General features: G+C 42.0%; 2 protein-coding genes across 2 annotated transcripts in view; one reads left to right on the forward strand and one right to left on the reverse strand.

Annotated features, from left to right (window-relative positions):
* Positions 1-19089, reverse strand: part of nelfa (negative elongation factor complex member A) — a 59063-nt gene extending 39974 nt beyond the window's left edge. Inside the window, exons 1-2 of the mRNA XM_044340508.1 lie at positions 19001-19089; positions 7805-7958 (exon numbers count right to left, since the gene is read on the reverse strand). The gene's annotated coding sequence lies outside the window, so the exon portion shown is untranslated. The remainder of the gene's footprint in view (positions 1-7804; positions 7959-19000) is intronic.
* On the forward strand, positions 238-19007 carry nat8l (N-acetyltransferase 8-like). The gene is made up of 3 exons (XM_044340517.1): positions 238-904; positions 2346-2510; positions 16162-19007. Exons 1-3 carry the CDS (start codon positions 601-603, stop codon positions 16527-16529), a joined length of 837 nt encoding a protein of 278 aa, XP_044196452.1. The 5' UTR covers positions 238-600; the 3' UTR covers positions 16530-19007.
* Positions 19090-19430: the final 341 nt, after the last annotated feature.

Consider the following 19430-nt stretch of genomic DNA (forward strand, 5'->3'; position numbering starts at 1 on the left):
TATTCGTCTAAGGAGCTGCAGTAGCCCTGTCACGAGGATTTCCTTCCTGTTTGACGCATCGCCCTCTCTTTACCTTGCGCCTTTGTGCTGCGTATCGCATCCTTTCTAGCCACGGTATCTCAAACAAACCGGGGATCCTCCTCATTGTAAGACATCGTGAAGACTGCTCAGAAACAACCTCTCTACGCAATCTCACCAGCGCAACCCCCCCACCCTCCCCCCTCATAGACCCACATCCTCAAAATACACACATAAGCCTGCTCAGATGCAGTGAGAGAGAGCGGCTCTGTTTTATCTCTCCCTCCTCCCTCGTCCATCAGCATCTAACGGCGCACCGCTTCCACCAATCTGTGCAGCGAGAGGACCACCCCAACCCCTGAACCTGAATCTACCCGCCCTGCCCGCTTATAAATACTGCTTGACTCACGCCGGCAAGTCTTGGTCGTCAGAAACGCTCAGGGTTGCAGCAGAACATCCCCCTTCGTCTTATCCCCTTCATCGTTTCTCTGTTTTTTAAGAAAACCTCACGCATCATCCATTTTCACTCTCATTCTTTCCCCCTTTTTTCCGAACTGTAGTTGTTTTTTTGCGGCCAGTTGCATGCATTTTTCGTCTCCCAAAATGGTTTGCGAGACTAAAATTGTTGCGGACGAACACGATGCTATACCTGGGACCAAAAAAGAGTCGATCATGTGGAGCTCTCCTCCGTCCAGCGCGGCTCTGAACCCCAGCGAGGCCAAGGATGTGAGGAAAGATGCGGTTTTTATCCGCGAGTTCGAGCGCGGGGATCAAGAGGAGGTGCGCCGCATCTTTTACGAGGGTATTATGGAGAGGATACCCAACACGGCGTTTAGGGGGCTCAGGCAGCAGCCCAAGACCCAGTTTTTATATGCTCTTCTGACAGGTAAGTACCTTTATTACTTTTCATCATGTAGGCAGAGAAAATGCATCACGTCGCCTTTTGCGGGCGTATTTATTCCCACAACAGGCTTCAGAAACACTTTTCTTAAGATGTAAAAACTTAAATATAACCACTAACATTAATCTTCTACAAAGGAATTATTTCACAGCTCATGTCACAGTGTAGGCGCATATTTCTGTTTGATGTTTGCATCCCTCTGTGATTTATTTGAGGAACTTGTTTTAAATCCCACACAAATAACATTTCTCTGCACCATATAGCCCTGTAGGTGATGTATAGCTACAGTTAAGTAGAAATCTGTTGCAACACTTGAAGTGCCAGCGCGGCATTCTTCCCAAACCTCCCCTTACCCTCCTTTACCCCCCTACCCCCCGGCACGCACCGGCATGTTGCTCATCATGCAACAAAAGGCATGGCCAGGCGCATGGTGCATGTGTATAACCGGCGGGTCTGCTGATGATGTGATGACATACCGGTGCCGTGAATGAATGAGTGAATGAATTTTGAGGATTGGCCCACAGGGTGCGCGCACGTACCCAAAAAGCACTCCCCCGCGCAACCCAACACACACATTAAAATCCTCCCCCCCTGCGGCGCGCACACGCAGCGTGCGGGCGCTCCCCCTCCTCCCCCTCCTCCCTCCCCCGCCTCTGCACAGCAGCCAATGCGCCAGTCATGCACTGGTCTCGCACGGCTTTTGTCGGTGTTGCCGGCGCATATTAAAGCCTCATGTCCCGTAGAAATCAAACAAGTTGTTTCCAACTCAAACCATATAAAGTTTTGGCGTTTTTTTTTTATTTCGGCTTTAATTAGACTCATGCAAGACATATATAGCCTAACGTGATTGTCCTGCCTGTAAAATCTCCCAAACAAATTATTTTTCAGTGCGGTCTGATTGTTTCTTTTTGGATAGTTAGACTTTCTTTAATAAAGTGTGACGCGCTGAGGTTTCACGCCACGCTGGGGTGCAGTGGAGTAAACTAACTAGTGGGTTATTGCATGCCACACAACAACATGCTATGCAGCATCCAGCCTGCTTGTTTGTGTTCCCCTTTGCGCCCCCCAGCGTCACATCTGACTAATTACTCCAATATGGACTAAACTGGTTTGAAGAATTCAATACTAACAAAGTCTCAACTGAAACCTCAAGATTTATCTTGTCAGATTTTGTGCTCCTGCAGCTACACTGATATGCCTTCCTTCAAACTGATGAATGTTATTCTGCTGCCTTGTGTGAAACTAATCCTAATGTCTCTTGATCACTGTTGATATTCTACTGTTATGTGATGAAACTGCTGCATTCATTGATGCTTATGTCATATTGCCTCTTCTGTGTCTGTGTGGGGTTCAAATTCTGCCAAAATCAAACATGTGATTCTCTTTTCTGACAGGTTTCGTTTATTTTTCTTCCATTTCTCCATAGTAATGTGCTTTTTCGTGACCAAATCCGTCACGCTGACCTGCTGTGCGCCCCTCATTCTCATGGGTGCGCGCTACTACTACAGCAGGAAAGTTATCCAGAGTTATCTGGACTGTGCTCTGCACACGGACATGGCTGACATAGAGGCTTATTACATGAAACCCACAGGTAAGACAAGGGACAAACCTCAGTGTTCTCACTTTAGTGTGAATAATCAGCGTTATCTGGTTCGTCAGTCGGCAATGCTCCACCACCAGAGTTGTTTTATGAGGAAAATCAAGAGGGATGGCGATAAAGAGAACGTATAAAACACTCTATTTGTACTTTAAAAAGTTCAGCCGGGGCAATAAAAGACAAAATCCTCCAAATAACAACATGAAAGGCAGAGTGAGGGACGCTTTAAAACGTGGCTGCTTCTAGAGAGTCTTCAGGCGATGCAGAGGCAAGTCATTAAATATGCAGGTCGTCTCTCTGATTTCCTTTTCCTCTTTCACCCTTCTTTCCCACCCCTCCTCCCTGTCTCTTTCTCCAACTGCTCCCCCCCCCCACTTGCTTCCACTCTGAGCTTCACTTGGTCACAGGCGGGCGGGGGTTGGTGTGTGTGTATGTGTGTGTATGTGCATCACAGGACTTATTGATCGCACGGAGGAAACTGCTGATACACTTTTCTGCTGTACACTCGGTGTCTCCAAGGCTCATTTCCTCCACTAAAGCTTCTAATTTGGGGAAAAAAAAAAAAAATCGATTTACCTCGAGTCAAACTATTCATCCCTCCTCAGGAGTTTAGTCGTTTTGGATGTGAGTGACAGTCAACCGCAAACATATGACACACTTCACACATTCCCCCCCTGCCCTGTAACATCTTGGACGCATTTATCCCCTGTTAACCCAAACCACGTGGCCAATATAAAAAGCAGGTGTTAGTTAAGCCAGTCAATTGCCCCCTCATTGTCTCTTTCTTTCAGACATTGTGCCCTCTGGCTTGGTAATCCACTGCATACACAATTGCAATTTAGCATTCCCATTATTGCTGCAGGGCTGTGATGGTTTAGAGGGGGTCAGGCACCACTGCTCTTGGACAATGCTAATGATTATATCCATGCAAACTGAATGGGTCCAGGGGGATGAACACCTGGGCACCAACATGCAGTCCTGATGGAGAGGCACCGCTGACGTCACTGTCATTTGTTGCGGTGTGTGTGTTGTTTTTTTGTGTGAAGCGTGTGCAGGATGGCATGGCATGTGGCACGTAGGAGTGGGCGATTATGTGCAGAATACATCATTTGGCATACAGCGGAGAACTTGTTGAACTTAAAGGATCCAGAAAACATATTTTCTCAATCGGTTTCTTACTGCGAGCGATTGAGTCCTACATGAAAACAGAATTTTCTGCCAAAGTTAGCGCAGTTTTGGTTATCGTACGTGAGGGATTTGTGTTGTTATTGGTTTAAAGTTGCGGGGCTCGGGTGGACAAAGGTGATGTCATGTACTTCCCTGCACCAATCAGAATTCAGCAGCGTTTGAATCAACATCTGACGGCAACTGTGGGGTTGTTTGCTTAATCAAACCACACCTAGCTAACAGTTTTTTAACTTTTGCACTCTTGATAAATAATCCCTGAAACCAAGTTTTGAGGGCTTTTAAGCCTGTTTTTCGTCAATGTCAGTGGGAGAATCAACCCAAAACATCTTTCTGCCATGTTTTCAGATAGTGGTTCAAAGAAAATGTTGAATAGAGACATACCAGAGTGTGGCAGGTGAAAATACATCTTGTATTCTTCTTTCTAGAATCACATATCTGGGGCTACTACAACCGAACAGCTACTTTGTGCGATTTTTCATTTGCAAATTGGCTTCCATTAGTGTCTACAAGTAGCAAACGGAAGCACTTTAGCGTAGCTGAATCTTCCAACCTGCACAAAATTAGCCATTGCACGTTTGTTCTTTTTTTGTAATGGTATATTTGAGATAGTGCCAGCGTATTTCTGTCAGGCAAGCAGAAAAATTTTCCCTGACACATCTGAAACATCTCAGTGCGCAGTGTCCTCAACTTGAACACTGTAGGAACAAGTGGAGAAAGTTGGAAATTAACGATAAGGTGGAAAACTTTAAACATCTCTGCCAATATTGCACGTCGACAGGACAAAGTGCTTCTTCTGTAAAAAATGTCTGACATCCAGAAATAACATAACAGTGACAATAAAGACACAAAAATACCTGCTTAAGGTGTTAAGGCGTAACAAAGGTATAAAGATGTGTTGATGTCAGAAGTGGTAAATGGTTGCATGTGCTGTGTGTGTGTCAGTGTGTTGTCTTTAGGGAGAGAAATGTGTGAAGCTTCATCTTTTGGCACTTGAACGTTAATTTAATCGGCGTCCAATAACTGAGATGTCTTGGTTTTGACGATCACTTAGAGCATCGAAAAATGTAAATGTTGTATTTCTGCAACTCTGCGATTAATCAGCTTATAGGAGAAATGCTGCTTTAAGTGCAGAAAGAAAAACAGACTCAAACACAGAGAACAGTGTGACCCGTTCTATAGATTTTTTTGACAATCAAGCAAAAAATTTAAATTGAACAAACTCTTTATAAGTGGACATTGACTGCAGGCTGTTTGGGTAATAGAAGAAGAAGAAGGTTGACAGAAGGCGAACCGTAATAGAGCTGAAAGCGGCTACATATCCCTGTCCACATGCCACGACTACGCCAATCAATACTCTTATCTCCTCTGTGTGTGTTGTGATCACTCACTCTGCTGCCACTTAAGGCCAGCTGTCATCTCTTTCATTTGCCCCATAATAAAGTGTGTGTGTGTGATTGTGTGTGTGTGTGTGTAGGCGGAGAGGTTGTAAAGCAAATTGAAGGAACAATGGTCAGTAGTATAAATGTATATAGCTGTAAAAAAAGCCTAGAAGCTTGTTACTTTAACATAAACAGCAGCTGATACAGCAAGCGCTCTAATTGACCCATATTGAATTTAATTCTAAAAATCTATTATCTAAATTCAATAGTTCAATATGAGCTTGACAAATTAAAATCAATGGAATTGTAATATCTGCTGGCACAAATCTCTTTGTACAAGCTGACTACTCCTTATCTTTCTCTTTCCTTCACTGGAGACGATAAACCAATAATGAGTCAGTCTGGCAATCAAGTGTCCGCCAATCATATGTTAACGACTGCTGTGCATATTCAGTGCGAAACTGTAAATGGAGACAGAAGACTCGTAACTATTGAGGGAGTTCCCTCCATTTAAATCACAAAACGCCATTTGAGCTGTTGACCCTAATTCCTTGTACTGTAATCATCTAATCTCTTTGTACCTCTGCGCTGGAAAATCTTAATACGCATATTTATTAATCCATGTGGTTGTATTATCAGATAGATGAGTGCACACACGAGAGAGCAAAGACTTGCGAGTTCCTCAGAAAAACTGACCAAATTCAATTATACTCGAGCTTGACCACGACCTGCAATCACATTACATTGTTGACGAGTTGCAGGCATCAGCGTTTCGTGTGGTCATAAACAAGGCTGTGCGAAAATTTCAGAAAAGTACGTACACAGCGGCAATCAAAGTGAAACGAATGCTTAATTTAGAACATAAAACAACCGTTTTTACTGTGTGAACATGCTAAACACGATTAGGTCTTCCACCTTACACCTATCCATCTACACAGGAAGTGCTTCAGTTGTGTTTTTCAGTCGTCCGTCTCGCATTCGTCTGACAGAAGATAGTTTAATCTACACAGGTCACGTAACGGGCCATGTTTTCCTCGCACTTAACCTGTGTGTCCAAAGAGTAATTTTAGGCTTCAAGTCTATTTACCTTTGTTTTACAATGACTGTGTATTGGATTCTGGACGCTGCCAAAATGTGGGTGACCTACACCCCTTATTGTTCCTGAATGTATCCTGTGTAGACGCTGACTTAAGACTGAAGCTGCTGCTGTGTAGACATGATATTAGATACAGACCATACATAACTAGTTTGTGGCAGTTTCATTAGATGTGCGAATGCGTGTGAATGGAAATCTATGTTGTATTTAAAGACTTTCTTAATTTCATTTTGTCTAATTAGAATCTATGGACAATTTATTTTTAAAAATACAATCTGAAGATTTCTAGAGTCTATTCAAAGGAGCAAGCTAGAGCTGACTTGGGCCGGACCATTTGTTTAGAACATGTAGCCAAAATTTTTTACTATTGTGCTCATTTGCAGAACATTTGGACCTGTTCATGTCACCACTGATCTCATCAAAGGCGTGTTTACACAGTTGTTCGCTCCCTTCATAGGAAATTAATGTCTGAGTTACACCCATACCGCCCATAATTCCACAGGGTCAAAAAAAAAAGAGGCAAAGGATGAACAAAGATACCCATATTTTAAACATATAACGTGAAGGAGCTGCAGATTAAAATTAGCTTCACGTTAACTCTGGTACAATATATCAAATACAACTGTGCATTAGCAATAAACAAATTTGCAAAAGTGCAAAGACAATAAAGTTCAATCTAATCTAATGGTAACATTTAGGTTTTATATTGTACATGGTCCCTTACAAATCAAATAAAATGAAAATAAATACAGGAAGATGGAGGTTTCCCCTCGTGTTCAAACAGTAGGTGGATGAATCTCCTCCTCCTTTGTACTCTTTACTTGCTCAATCACTGTAGGTCACTGTGGAGCAGCTTAGTGCCTAAAAAGTGAATATAATATAATGAGGGTGACACTATACACTGAGCCAAACCTTCCCCCATGTGGAAGTGATACCTACTCAGTAATACTGGCTGTTTAATGAGGCGTCATGACCACTGCAGAGTCTCATAAAGACATGAGACCATTATAATACTTGCCGGTCAGTCTCACTGTAGCTCTGTGTGTATGTGTGTGTGGGATGAGTTTGAGCTTGCTCTGTTCCAGCGGAGGGAGCAGCTTCCTCCACCAGTACCTGCTGTGCTTATTTTAGCTCTGAACGAGAGAGAGAGAGAGAGAGAGAGAGAGAGAGAGAGAGAGAGAGAGAGAGAAAGGGAAGATATGTGAAGCGAGGAAGTGAGTGCTAGATAGAAAACGGGGGCATCTGGGGGAGGGGTGTGATCCTCAACTATAAAAGATATATTTCGTATGTTGGTGAGAAAGAGAGAGAAATGAAGAGTTCGCTGGTTAGCACACAGGCGTAGTAATCTCCTGGGGGATATTTCAGACTCGTCAGCTGAAGCACCTCAGATTAATAAGGCATCCCTTCCTTCCACCCTCTCCTCTGCCATCCAACCCTCGTTCCCTTCGACTAAATTCTAAACTAAATGTCAAAGATGTAGCGGTTTTCTCTCTGGTGACAAATCATGAGTCCCGATGTTAACAGGTGACCAATTGTGAGGCATTTTATTAGCTAATGAGTCGTTCTGGTTATATATGCCAAACAGTAGATAAGAGCTGCAATATCATTTTCTCTTTCTCTCCCACCTGTATCGCTCCTCCTCCTCCTCCTCTTTTCCTCATCTACGCTGAAGGTGCAGGGGAGGCTGTGCAGCGGCCAACTGGGTTATCCATCATCCTGGCACAGAGGAAGTGATGTTTCCTCCCAGGAAACGAAAGAGCCTTCAAGTCTCTTGAAAAGCTGAGAAAAGACAAACGAAATGTAATTTACTATTCATTCATTCATTTATCAGAAGCTACGGACAGTTACTGCAACAGGATTACAAACTAGTCGTTTAATTTTTCACCGTTGACAGAATGACACGGATTGAGCAGAAAAGCAACATTTAGGAGACTGTAAAAGTTCACAAACTGTAAAATTCACAGTAAGGTAGAATGTTATGCTGAAAAATAAATAGTCGATAATAGCAACTATCAACTGTTTTGATAAATGTTTAACAAGTTAAGTAATTTTTCAAGGAAAAAATGCCAAATATTTGTTATATCATCCTCTCCAACTTAACTCCTTTTCTCTGTTTTATATCCTTGCAACGTAAACGTCTTTTTGGACCGTTGGTCAGAGAAAAAAATGTTATCTTGAACTCTAAGAAACTGTGATGGGCATTTTTCACTATTTTCTGTTTTAGAGCCCAAACAATTAATTGATTAATCATAACAAGAAATGACATAAATAATCAGTAATTAAAATAAATTGCAGCTAACTTTTAGCCGGTTAGCTTAGCTTAGCATAAAGACCGGAAACAGAGAAAATATGAATTTTACCCAAAATGTCATACTATCCCTTTAACCATGTAGCAACACTACAAATAAAACTTATTTGTTGTACATTTTTGGACATATCTAAGCACAAAGGTAGTGGATTTACATCTAAACCACATACTTTTAGATTATTGGCACTCCAAAAGATCCTTTACACCACTGGCTGACTGCTGTTCCCAGACTGTACATGTGAGAAACTCGAGGCCTCAGTAGTCCAGTACCTCAGATGTCCTCTGTATGTCTGTGAACATGTGTATCTCTCATCTATTCAGCGTTTAGAGGAAGCTGAGCCAAACATTAATGACGCCCTCAGCCTTTGTTTCACATTATGCTTAAATCAATACAAGAACAAAGACACTCATTGGAGAGACCAGATGACGTGTCAACAGCAGCATCATTAATTGCAGCGTTGTGCGTTTTTCTCACTGTGTTGAGTCTCTTGTGACCAATCACATGTCTGATCATCACCGAGAAGCGATTTTAAAGCCTTTGTTAGTTAGTTAGTTATTGACATGCGAGTGATTACATGTGCGCGCTAGAGATTAAATGTGCTTTTTAGACGTAACAGGCTGCATTCACATTTTGCATCTTGGTGTAAATCCCGGTGTGGTGGCCTTTGACCTCAGAAATGAGGAGGAGGAGGGGGAGAGAGAGAGAGAGAGAGAAGCCCTGGCTGCAGTAGTAAAGCTGTACATGTGAACAATGGCATGCACACAGTAAAGTGTAGCATGTGTGTGAAATGTGAGCATGTACCTGCACGCTTGCATACAAACAAACAACATGCATAGACGCGTTGACGGGCAGGAAGGCAGTAAAAGCAACAGTAAAGGGCCGGATAATGAGTTCCTCTGAGCTAATGGACTCGCTAAAGAAGCGCGCACGTTGTATGGGCGCGTGAGCCTCGGTTAATCGTGACAGCACACAGGTCAATGCGTCAGTCTCCTTTGCATATCGGGTTTGGCTTAAAGGCCAAGTTGATGTTAAGACCTCTCCTACTGTAAATCCAGGCTTCAATACACATGAATAATTCATTTTCTGCAACTGCACTGTTGTGTGTTTGTATCTCTAAAGTGCGTCTTGACGGTCACCTCCTCTCACCCTCATTTGTCCCTGACGGAGGGGAAAAAAAACTGCTGATGTTTGGCTTACATGTGACAGGCTAATCCATACTCCCAGCATGCACTCTGACCTGAGGAGGAGGGTATGTCTGTATGGAAGGACATGCAGAAGGGAGAGTGTGTTGTATATATATAAAAAAACAGCTTCAAAAGCATCTAAACTATTTCCTATTTAAATGAAAAATCTCTCAGTGTACCGCTTCCTTGTTCGCTCTTTGCTAGCTAGCTGCAGCTTCCTGTCTACATGCTCTAACATTAAAGCAGTGCAAAATAATCGCTCACAGTTGATGATGATATATTATAAAAGATATATATGAATGTGGAAAATATCTGCTTTTTACTCAGCTCCTTCAAAGCACAACATGCATGTCTTTTTAGTGAAGAAAGTGACAAAATTGTGGTTACAATGAATTGTTATGATAGAGAATGATGCTTTAACAATCTGATGTTACACCACGTGTATATCAGGTGCTGATATCATCGCCAGAGGCCTATTCGCCATTTAACACCTCACATAGTCACATTAATTATGCGGGGATGCAACCGTTTCAGAACCACTCCTGAAACATAAATCACCGCTGCTTAATGTACCCTGCAACAATGACACACGTGCTGCGCAGAGATATAAAAAAAAATAACACACACAAATAACCAAATTAATTTGCTGCTTCGTTATTGGAGCACAGAGCAAATAGCAACAACACACAGAGAATAGAGTCAAGCCACTTATGAGCCTTTGTCAGAGCTTACACCCACGGAGTGCTCAGGACGGCGTTTGAGCTCACAGAGAAGTGAACTACAGCGCAGAGAGGCGGCGTCTAGACTGAACGCTTATCAACTGAATTAGCCCTCTAGGTTTCATCTGAAGGAAAAGAGAATAATCTCATTAGACACCATAAAACTATTCCTGTGTATGCCCCCCCTTGTGTGTGTTTGAGAGTGTGTGCGTTTTTTTTTTTGTGTGTTTTTTTTGTGCAGGGTTCATATCATAACATCAGCCAAGATTTCACACTCCCACACACATGCATGAAGACATATTAATATCCTTGTAAAGTAGTTAAAGAAATTCGATCTGTCGCATTAAGGGTGAAGTAATCAGATTTTTGCTTGTGAGAGAATCCTTCTGAATGATTTCCAGGGTTCAAAGCGTTTCCTCTCCTTCTGTTCTTCACTCTCTGCTGTGATTTATTTCTTGTCTTGAGATCATCTGTATTCTTTAGGTCCCATCCCCCTCTGTAATAATAGTAGATTCTCTGTCCCCCCCACCGCCCCCCCTCTTTCGGGTTTGTATGCCCTAGCAGCAATAATGGATCCTTTCAGGCTCATCACTATTACTGTTAACACAGATGCTTCCCTCCCTTTCTCTTAGAGAGGACAGATGAATGACTTCTTCTTCATTGTCCCTCTTTCCCCTCTTTTTCTAACTCCTTTTTTCTGAGTGAGTAAGCTCATTAATATGACTTTCTGGCCTCAGTTACACAACAAAACATCAGTGTTGCATTATCATATATTATTCATGTATTACCACTGTATCAAAGAGCACCACACTGATTAAGCATCGCATACCTATAACATTGTCGGACTCTCGGTTTAAAAAAAAGGATAAAATCGGTGCAGTAGAACCAGAGACGTGGTAGCAATTCTTCCTTGTCAAAACCTGCTGCCTACATTACCCACAATGCAATTTGACTGTTGACAGTTCAGTCAGACAGCTGGGTGTGTTATGCTAGTAGCAGCTAATGTAGCCTCAAGCTGCTAGACTCAAGCAGAGGTGAGGAGTGGGCTTTAGAGGTCTGGTAACCTCACTTGTAGTGTTTATTTCCAATCGATCAATCGGTGGAGTTCCCCTTTAAGCGATGAGCTACTGTGCTGGAGCAACAGGAGGCTTAGTGCATTGCTCATAAGCATCACAGAAAAAAAAGGTCTTTTTGGAAGACAGTCTTACTCATTCCCTCTTTCCACGTGGTGTTTTGAATCAGTGTTGTGGTGCAGGACTGATAATTAAAGACGAGAGATTAAGTTTTTGTTTATTACAGACTTGTTTTCATTGTTTGTTTAACTAATAATGACATAATAATGTCTCCATCCATCTTTTTGTCTCCTGTATGATAGTAAACCGAATATCTCTAGTCACCTCGGGTTCTGGGAAATTATAATTACTCACAAAATGATTCATTGAGAAAATAATGAATCAATAATGACAACATTCATCAGTTTCAGCCTTTATTTCGATCATCTTGCTCCGTCTGTTTAACTTGCTAAAGAGAGATTTCCGCAGCCTGTTTCACCAACAGTTATTAATGCTAAAAAGCCAAAATTCACATTCACGCAGGTGTTAAACATATCGTATCTTAGGCGCCGGTTTGACAGGAATGTTAATAAACCTTTAATTAATCCATTTCATATTCACACAGCATCACTGAGGCAGTTAAAAGTTAAGTGCCTTGCTCAAGAGAGGTTTTATGGTGACTGTAAACACTTTTTCTCAGTCGGTGTTTTGATTCTAACTGGTGACACTCTGGTTACAAACCTCCCTTTATTTTCATTAAACATGACATTTCAGTTGCAGCTGTGAAGACTTGACGAGGGTCTAAACCCTCTCTGTTTCTACTTTCTCTTAAAATAAAACACTCTCCCGCCTCCTATAACTTTCTCAATCTCCCTCTTGTTCTTTCTATTTTATCTCTTTCTATCTTCCTATCTCCTGGAAGTGCAGTTCCCAGCAGAAATACTGATAGGACATTAAATCCATTCAGTTTAATAGTAGTAGTGTCAGATGCAGCAGATGTGAGGTTCCTTGAATTGTGATGTCAGGAAGCTTAGTGGTAAATATACTCTTCTTAGCTTTCAGAGGAAAAGCAGAGTCAGAGGGGGAGGAGGGGCAAAGACAGATGTAATATTTGTTTTTTTTTTCCACTGTGGTTCATTGTAGGGTTGGGCGATCTGGACAAAATCAAATATCACCATATTTTTGACCTCAATATCAATCTTGTAACAATATTGTAGGGATGAATATCGGTGCTTTCACAAAATATTTACACAATAAGATTTTTGATAAATAATCATCAGTAATGTGGGTATAATGACTAACTTAACAGTCTGGTAAGTTTTAGAAAATGACATCACTTTATTGTATTGCAGCCTTTAAAAGCAGGAAAAGACAACACTTATGACATATGACGATATTAAATCTAAGACGATATCTGGTTTCATATCACGATATCGAACGTTCGTTGTTTGATGTGATCCGAGTGATCTTTTTGAGACGTGCTGTTAAGTAATACACACATTCTGATAGGCGGAGTGCGTGCTTTCCTGTGCTGTCCTCATTCCTGGCACAGGGCTCAGTTCAGACAGATGGTCAGGAGGGCTTTATGGAAGCATAACCCCCCCCCCTCCCACACACACTCACATTCACACACACACTCACACACAGACACACATGCACGAGCATAATAATGCCGACAGAGTGCAGTTGACAGTGCAGCTTTGACATCTGCTTATAATGAAACATCATTGCATAGTATTAGTGAAGGCCGTGTGACCGCTTACAACTTTGCACATCTGAAGCATGCAAACAATCACTTAAATGATCCTCCGTTAGTCAAAGCTCCACATAATCAACTTCACACTTTGATGACCCCGAATGGTAACGAGCAATTCATTCTTAATTCTCTTCATGTTTGACGGACTTAATGACCAGAAATGTTATGACCTGACCTACATTTCTTCGGAGACAGTGAACATAACTAAATTTTTGATTGCTCACTTTGTGTGTGCGGAGTTCTCCCACCAGCATCTGTCACCAAAATTACAATAATTATTATTTGGCCATTAGGGTGAATCTATAACATCTCAACTGGGGTCATCTGATGCTCTGTTGTTATCTGGGATGTTCAGGGTGGAGCTTTTCAGCATTTTTAGATAGCTATGAATCTTCCTGCATTTAATTCAAAATCACAACTTCCCTAAGAGATTAGTGAAACACTGGTTACACACACTCTCCTAGTGACGCCTTACCTCCGTCTAGCTATCAGCGTAGGGAGTACTACTTGCCTGTTTGCCGCTGCAACCTACATATGACAGTCGTTTGATTCAGTAACAGAAGCCTCAGGATCAGCTTAACACGGGCTTGCAGGGGCATGAAATCCCTCCTGACACACGGGAATCTGGCAGAAGCATGATGTTAATGTCACCGCCTGTATGTATGTGTGTGTGTGTGTGTGTGTGTGTGTAAGAACAGGAGATTGAGCAGAAATAAAAGAGAGAAGACGTTAAGACAGTAAGAGAAAGTTATAGAGAGAATTAGGATTCAGAGTTCATGGACAGACAGGTTTTTACCGTCGCCTTCTGCCAGTCACGGCAGAGTCAGATTTACTTTATCTATAACAAACAGATGGCATTTTTAGTACAAAATCATGTAATCGCTGCCACCACATGCCGTAAATATGACTGACATTGATAGAAAGGCTATTTGAACATGGTTATGTAATAAAAACAGGAGGATGAGAGGGTCATTTTCCTTGAAAGATTACGATCGGTAAAGCGAGGGCACACACCTACACGCCGCGCTGGTTTAAATCCTCGTTTAAAAAACGCCTGATTAAAATTCAAAGGAGGACGATTTCAAAAGAAGCACGATGACCCCGTAACATTACTTACTTGTGACATTTTTCCCTACGCTATTTAACCTTATGAACCAGCTGAGTTTTTGTAGATGTGCTGAGTCAGAGTAACTTGGGGACTTTGAATAACTGAGGGACTTTTTTTTTTACTCTTTAGGGAGCACTAAACATAAGACAAGGTGATACTGAAGGTGTTCTGCAGCTCTTTATCACATTGTTTTGTCCTAAAAACTGTTGTTAAATGTGAAAACCGTGAAGAATTCACAAACATAATCACTCAGTGTCAAAGTGAACAGACTACAAACTGCAGAACGAATATAGATTGATATTAAAACGGGTTGATATTCAAGCTCTCAGTGGTACTCTGGTGGAGGAGCATTGTCTGCTGACATTTTATCTGTATTGGTTTAACCTTGTTTGTCTGTCTGTGTGTGTGTGTTAGTCTTTTTATTTGTCTGTCTGTCTGTCACCAGTACCTGTCTGAGTGTCTGATGTATTAACTGTGGGGCACAGCAAGTCCTTTACACAGCATGAGTCACTGTAAAAATGTTTTATTCCTGCCTGTTTTCAAATTACAGAGCGGTGTTTATATAAAATGAGAATCAGTTCCTGTAACACAAATGACCATCTAAACCTGGAAATGGATTTTTTCCCCCCTAATTGACAAAAATTTGTCTTTTTCTATCATTTGTGCATCTGCTCCACCACACTGTGAGCCCAAAGCGACCGTTCTGTCATGCCTCTGCTTTTAATCAGCAGCGTCTAACTGAGTGGCTAATGCCATTAACCATCAGTCAGATACTAGTCTCTGCCCTCCTCATTTATCTACTCCCTGCCTTCCTTATTCTGTTCTGCCTCCCTTGTTCTCTCCACTCAGAGCATTTAAGCCATTACGACATCCAACATACTGCTAATGGAAACACAGGACGTTCTTTTTCACTTGAGTTTTTTGGCGCTAAACACCCTCATCCAATCCCCTTTGCCGCTCCGATCATTGCTTTCATCTATCAGTTTTGTTTTTGCAGGCCATTCGTGTTGCATAGTTTGTTAAATAAGAGTTACTATTTGATTAGGGCGTGTTTGCAAGGCTAAACGGATAGTATCAAACCTTTAACTGTAGAAAGTGTTTGGTCTCAACTTTTTTTGAAATGTGGTCACAAGCTTGAGTGTATAAGAGCGGCTGAGAGTGAGGGTCTCGACACTTCACTTCTTCTACATAAAAAACATTTTTCATTGATCCCAAAAAGATTAAAACACTACAGTGATAAAACTACTGAACCACATGATGAGAGGCTTTAGGCCCTGTTTGTTACTGTCATATCTTGAAAGTGTAGTTCGATATTTTTGGAAACAAGCTTATTTACTCTTCTTTATTTACTAGTCTTGCTGAAAGTTAGATGAGAAGACTGATACCACTCTCCAGGTCTGTGTGGTAAATATGAAGCTATATGGCTGGTTAGCTTAGCTTAGCACAAAGACTGGAAACGGGGAAACATCAACCCTGGCTCTGTCCAAAAGTAACAAAATCCAACAACCAGCACCTCTAACGCTCAAAAATGAAATGACAGAAATGACAGTAAATTAAATGTAACATGTCAATTAAACCACAATGTTTTTACAATAGTTTTACTGTTCTGATTCTGTTACTTTTGAGCAGAGCCAAGCTAGCTGTTTCCCTTTATTTCCAGTCTTTGTGCTAAGCTAAGCTAACCAGCTGATGACAGTAGCTTCTTATTTTCTGTTCATACATGGGAATAGTATTGATTTCTTCATCTCTCGGCAAGAAAGTGGAAATGTTGAACCACATTTTGAAGTGTTTATCTTTAACTTGTATAAAACAAACTTAATTTTATCAATTTTATTTTCTGTTGCTCTCTGTCAGGCTCCTGTTTCTGGGTGGCAGTGCTCGACGGACGCGTGGTTGGCATCGTGGCGGCGCAGGGCCGTGAGGATGACAACACAGTTGAGCTGCGACGCATGTCGGTGGACTCGCACTACCGCGGCAAAGGCATCGCGAAGGCACTGGGTCGTCGTGTTCTGGAGTTTGCCGTGCGCAACAACTACGCCGCCGTGGTCCTCGGCACAACGGCCGTCAAGTTGGCCGCCCACAAGCTGTACGAGTCGCTGGGCTTCCGCCGAACGGGCCAGAGCGAGGACTACAGGCTCCCTGGGATGAGCCGCTCGCCGCTGGAGAGGCTCTTCTTCCAGATCCGCTACAGCCGCTACCGCTTGCAGCTCCGCGAGGAGTGAGAGGTGACAGGGAGAGGGAGAGAGAGATGGAGAGGGGGAGATGGAGAAAGAGAGGGACAGAGAGAGAGAGCAACGACCCTCCTTCACCTGAGAGCCCCGACTGCATCCTCTCCTCTGACAGCTTTTATTTATTTTGTGTCATTAGAGATAACTTCGAGTACTACTTAACACTTCTACTATTTCATCTTTAAAGTCACTAACGTTTTTATTACTATTATGCTTTTGTTGCTGTTGTTTTTGTATTATACTTTTACATTTTAAATAAGAGTTTGTTTCTTTTCCTCTATTTTATTAATCTATTTTTTTGTACCTTTACCCCTCCCTTTCCATTGTGGGAGAAAAAAAAAAAAAATTGGCATTCATAGAAGACATCTAAGTGGCAACCCAATAGGCACCCTCCCTTGTCCCTTTGATTTCAAGATCATGTGACTCAGATCAATACTACCCTTCATTACTATTCCACAATGCCCCTCTTTACCCCTCCCCCATTACCTCAAGCCTTCCCTCCCACCTCCCCTTATTTCCCCACGATAGGTTTAGACGAGTGCAATGAGACATTTGCATTCTGTTTCATTGGGGGTGGACAGAGCAATGGATGGGTTGGGAGGGGCAGATATGGCTTCCTTGAGAGGAAAACTCATTTAAAGTGGCGGGGGAGCTTGTCGCTTACACTCAGACACACTCTTCTTTTACAAAAGATTTGCAATGTTTCATTTTGTGTGTGTATTGTGGACAGAGCGTGGTCACACACACACACACTCACACACACACACACACACACACACACACACACATACACGTCAAGTCATATGGCTTTTAGCCAGTCTCTTAAGACACCATATTGAAGCACAGCAAGAGTGTGTTACTGACCCCCATAGTGAGAGAGAAGGATGACAGGATGGTTACCGGAATATGTGCTGTGTATTCCTGCGTCCTAAATGGACATGAAACAACACAGTGCATCTTCCTCACAAACCCTCCTCTTCATTCTTCTCTCTGCTTATTTAATTGGGTGGAATTATCCCTCCTTCCTCTCTATTTTTCCTTCAGATCTATCATCAGTGTATCACTCCTTTTCTCACCGAAGCTGTGAAGAGGGTCTTTGATTGGTTGAGGTGACAGGAGGGTGGAGCTTTCTTGCTGCAGTGTCGCACTGACAGATCCCAAGATAAAATATGGCTGCATGTCAGTGCTTGTGTGTGTATGTAAGTGTGATTGTTAAGAGTATGTGACTGTGTATGTGTGTGTATGTGTGTGTGTGTGTGTGTGTTTGATGAGGCTATGGTCACACATCAGACCACGCCTCAACAGTGTATGATGTGAACAATTATTTTTTAATTTGCGTGAACAGACACGCACCTTTCTTGCTATGAGTCAAGTATTATCTAACTAAACATTACTATTGTCTATGTGTACTTATAAATTGTTTACTGACTGAAGAAAGATAAATTCTAACATTTTGAAAATGTTTAGTATTTGACTGATAATTAGTAATTTTATAACTTTAAACACAAAATACCACATTGTAATACACAATTTTACTGTCAAATCTATGACAATTACAAAGAAGCTGCAGTCTACACGCCGCGTACTTAATCCAGGTTATTTGGGGACAACTTGGGTAAGACATGACTACAAGCAATACTTGCAAACCTTCAGTACATAACTGAGCACAAAAAGTGAATTACTGAAACCAATGTATTGGCATTATTATCCCCCCCCCCCCCCCCCTCCCCCATGTATTTATATTGTGTATAAAGTTAAAAACTCATGTAGCAAAGAAAACGTAAAAGTTTCTCCCATAACACCTTTCTCCATCTCCATCCTCCTACCATACAACCAGCAGTAGATTCAGCCATCCACTACTCTGAGCCTAAGTTGTATCATCAAATCAGTTGTAAAAAGTAAAATAAAATAAAAATACGACAAAAAAAAATCACATAAAAGGGAAAAAAAAAACTGAAAAAAAAAAATTGAATACAAACGTAATCGTCATGAAGTTAGCACTGACCCTCCTTGCCTTGCCACCCTTTTCCCCTCCAAACTCTAACCCTACCTCCCATTCATGAATCTGTCTGCAACCCTGGGCAAGACCCCACACCTTCCATTTGAAACCTGCACACCCTCCACTAACCTTTGACCTTCCCTTTCCCAGGCCCCACCCATCCCCCCCTCCCCCCTCCTCCTCCCGCCCATCTCTGCATGCGCCACAGAGCCTTGCTGCACTGCTTTTATTATTCCATTTGAAGCTTGTTGGACCAACCTTTGACCCCGCCCCCTACTCTGATGTCATCTGGGCAGTGTGACGCTGCCTCTGTGGCCACGGGACAGATTAGTGCCTGGCCGCAAGGATGATACGTGTGATTGTGTGTGTATGGATGTTATGCAGAAGACTGAGAGAGATAGAGAGAGTGAGAGAGAGAGAGAGAAAATGTGTGTTCAGAGTTGGTGCAAACATAGGATGCACTCACCAACTGCAGCACTGCCTGGATGACATCTCGCCTGCCAGCCAACCAACTGTAGAATGCAAAAGCAATGCAAGTGTGGCATGCCTCTGTACCCGGTGTGTGTACGGTGCCTGCCCTGGAAAAGTGTAGAAAAAAATTTAACTGATATACATATACTATATATAAATATATATATAAAAAGAAAATAAGCTTCTTTTTTAGATGAACATATAAAAGAAATGCGTGTTTCTTTGTTTGGAAAAAAAAAAAAAGAAAAATTGTACCATTTGCATGAAAATGTGTCTTTGAATGCAAATATAACTTTTAGGGGAGAAACTCCTAGCACATGGCATACAGTGGAACCATAGACTTGTAATTTTGATAATTTCTTTACTTTATTTTAAATGAATTCAGTGTAAGCAAGACGAGGGTGTGAAATGAAGAGTAGCCGCTA

Source organism: Thunnus albacares, chromosome 22 (genome assembly GCF_914725855.1).
Source record: "Thunnus albacares chromosome 22, fThuAlb1.1, whole genome shotgun sequence".
Taxonomy (NCBI): Eukaryota; Metazoa; Chordata; class Actinopteri; order Scombriformes; family Scombridae; genus Thunnus; species Thunnus albacares.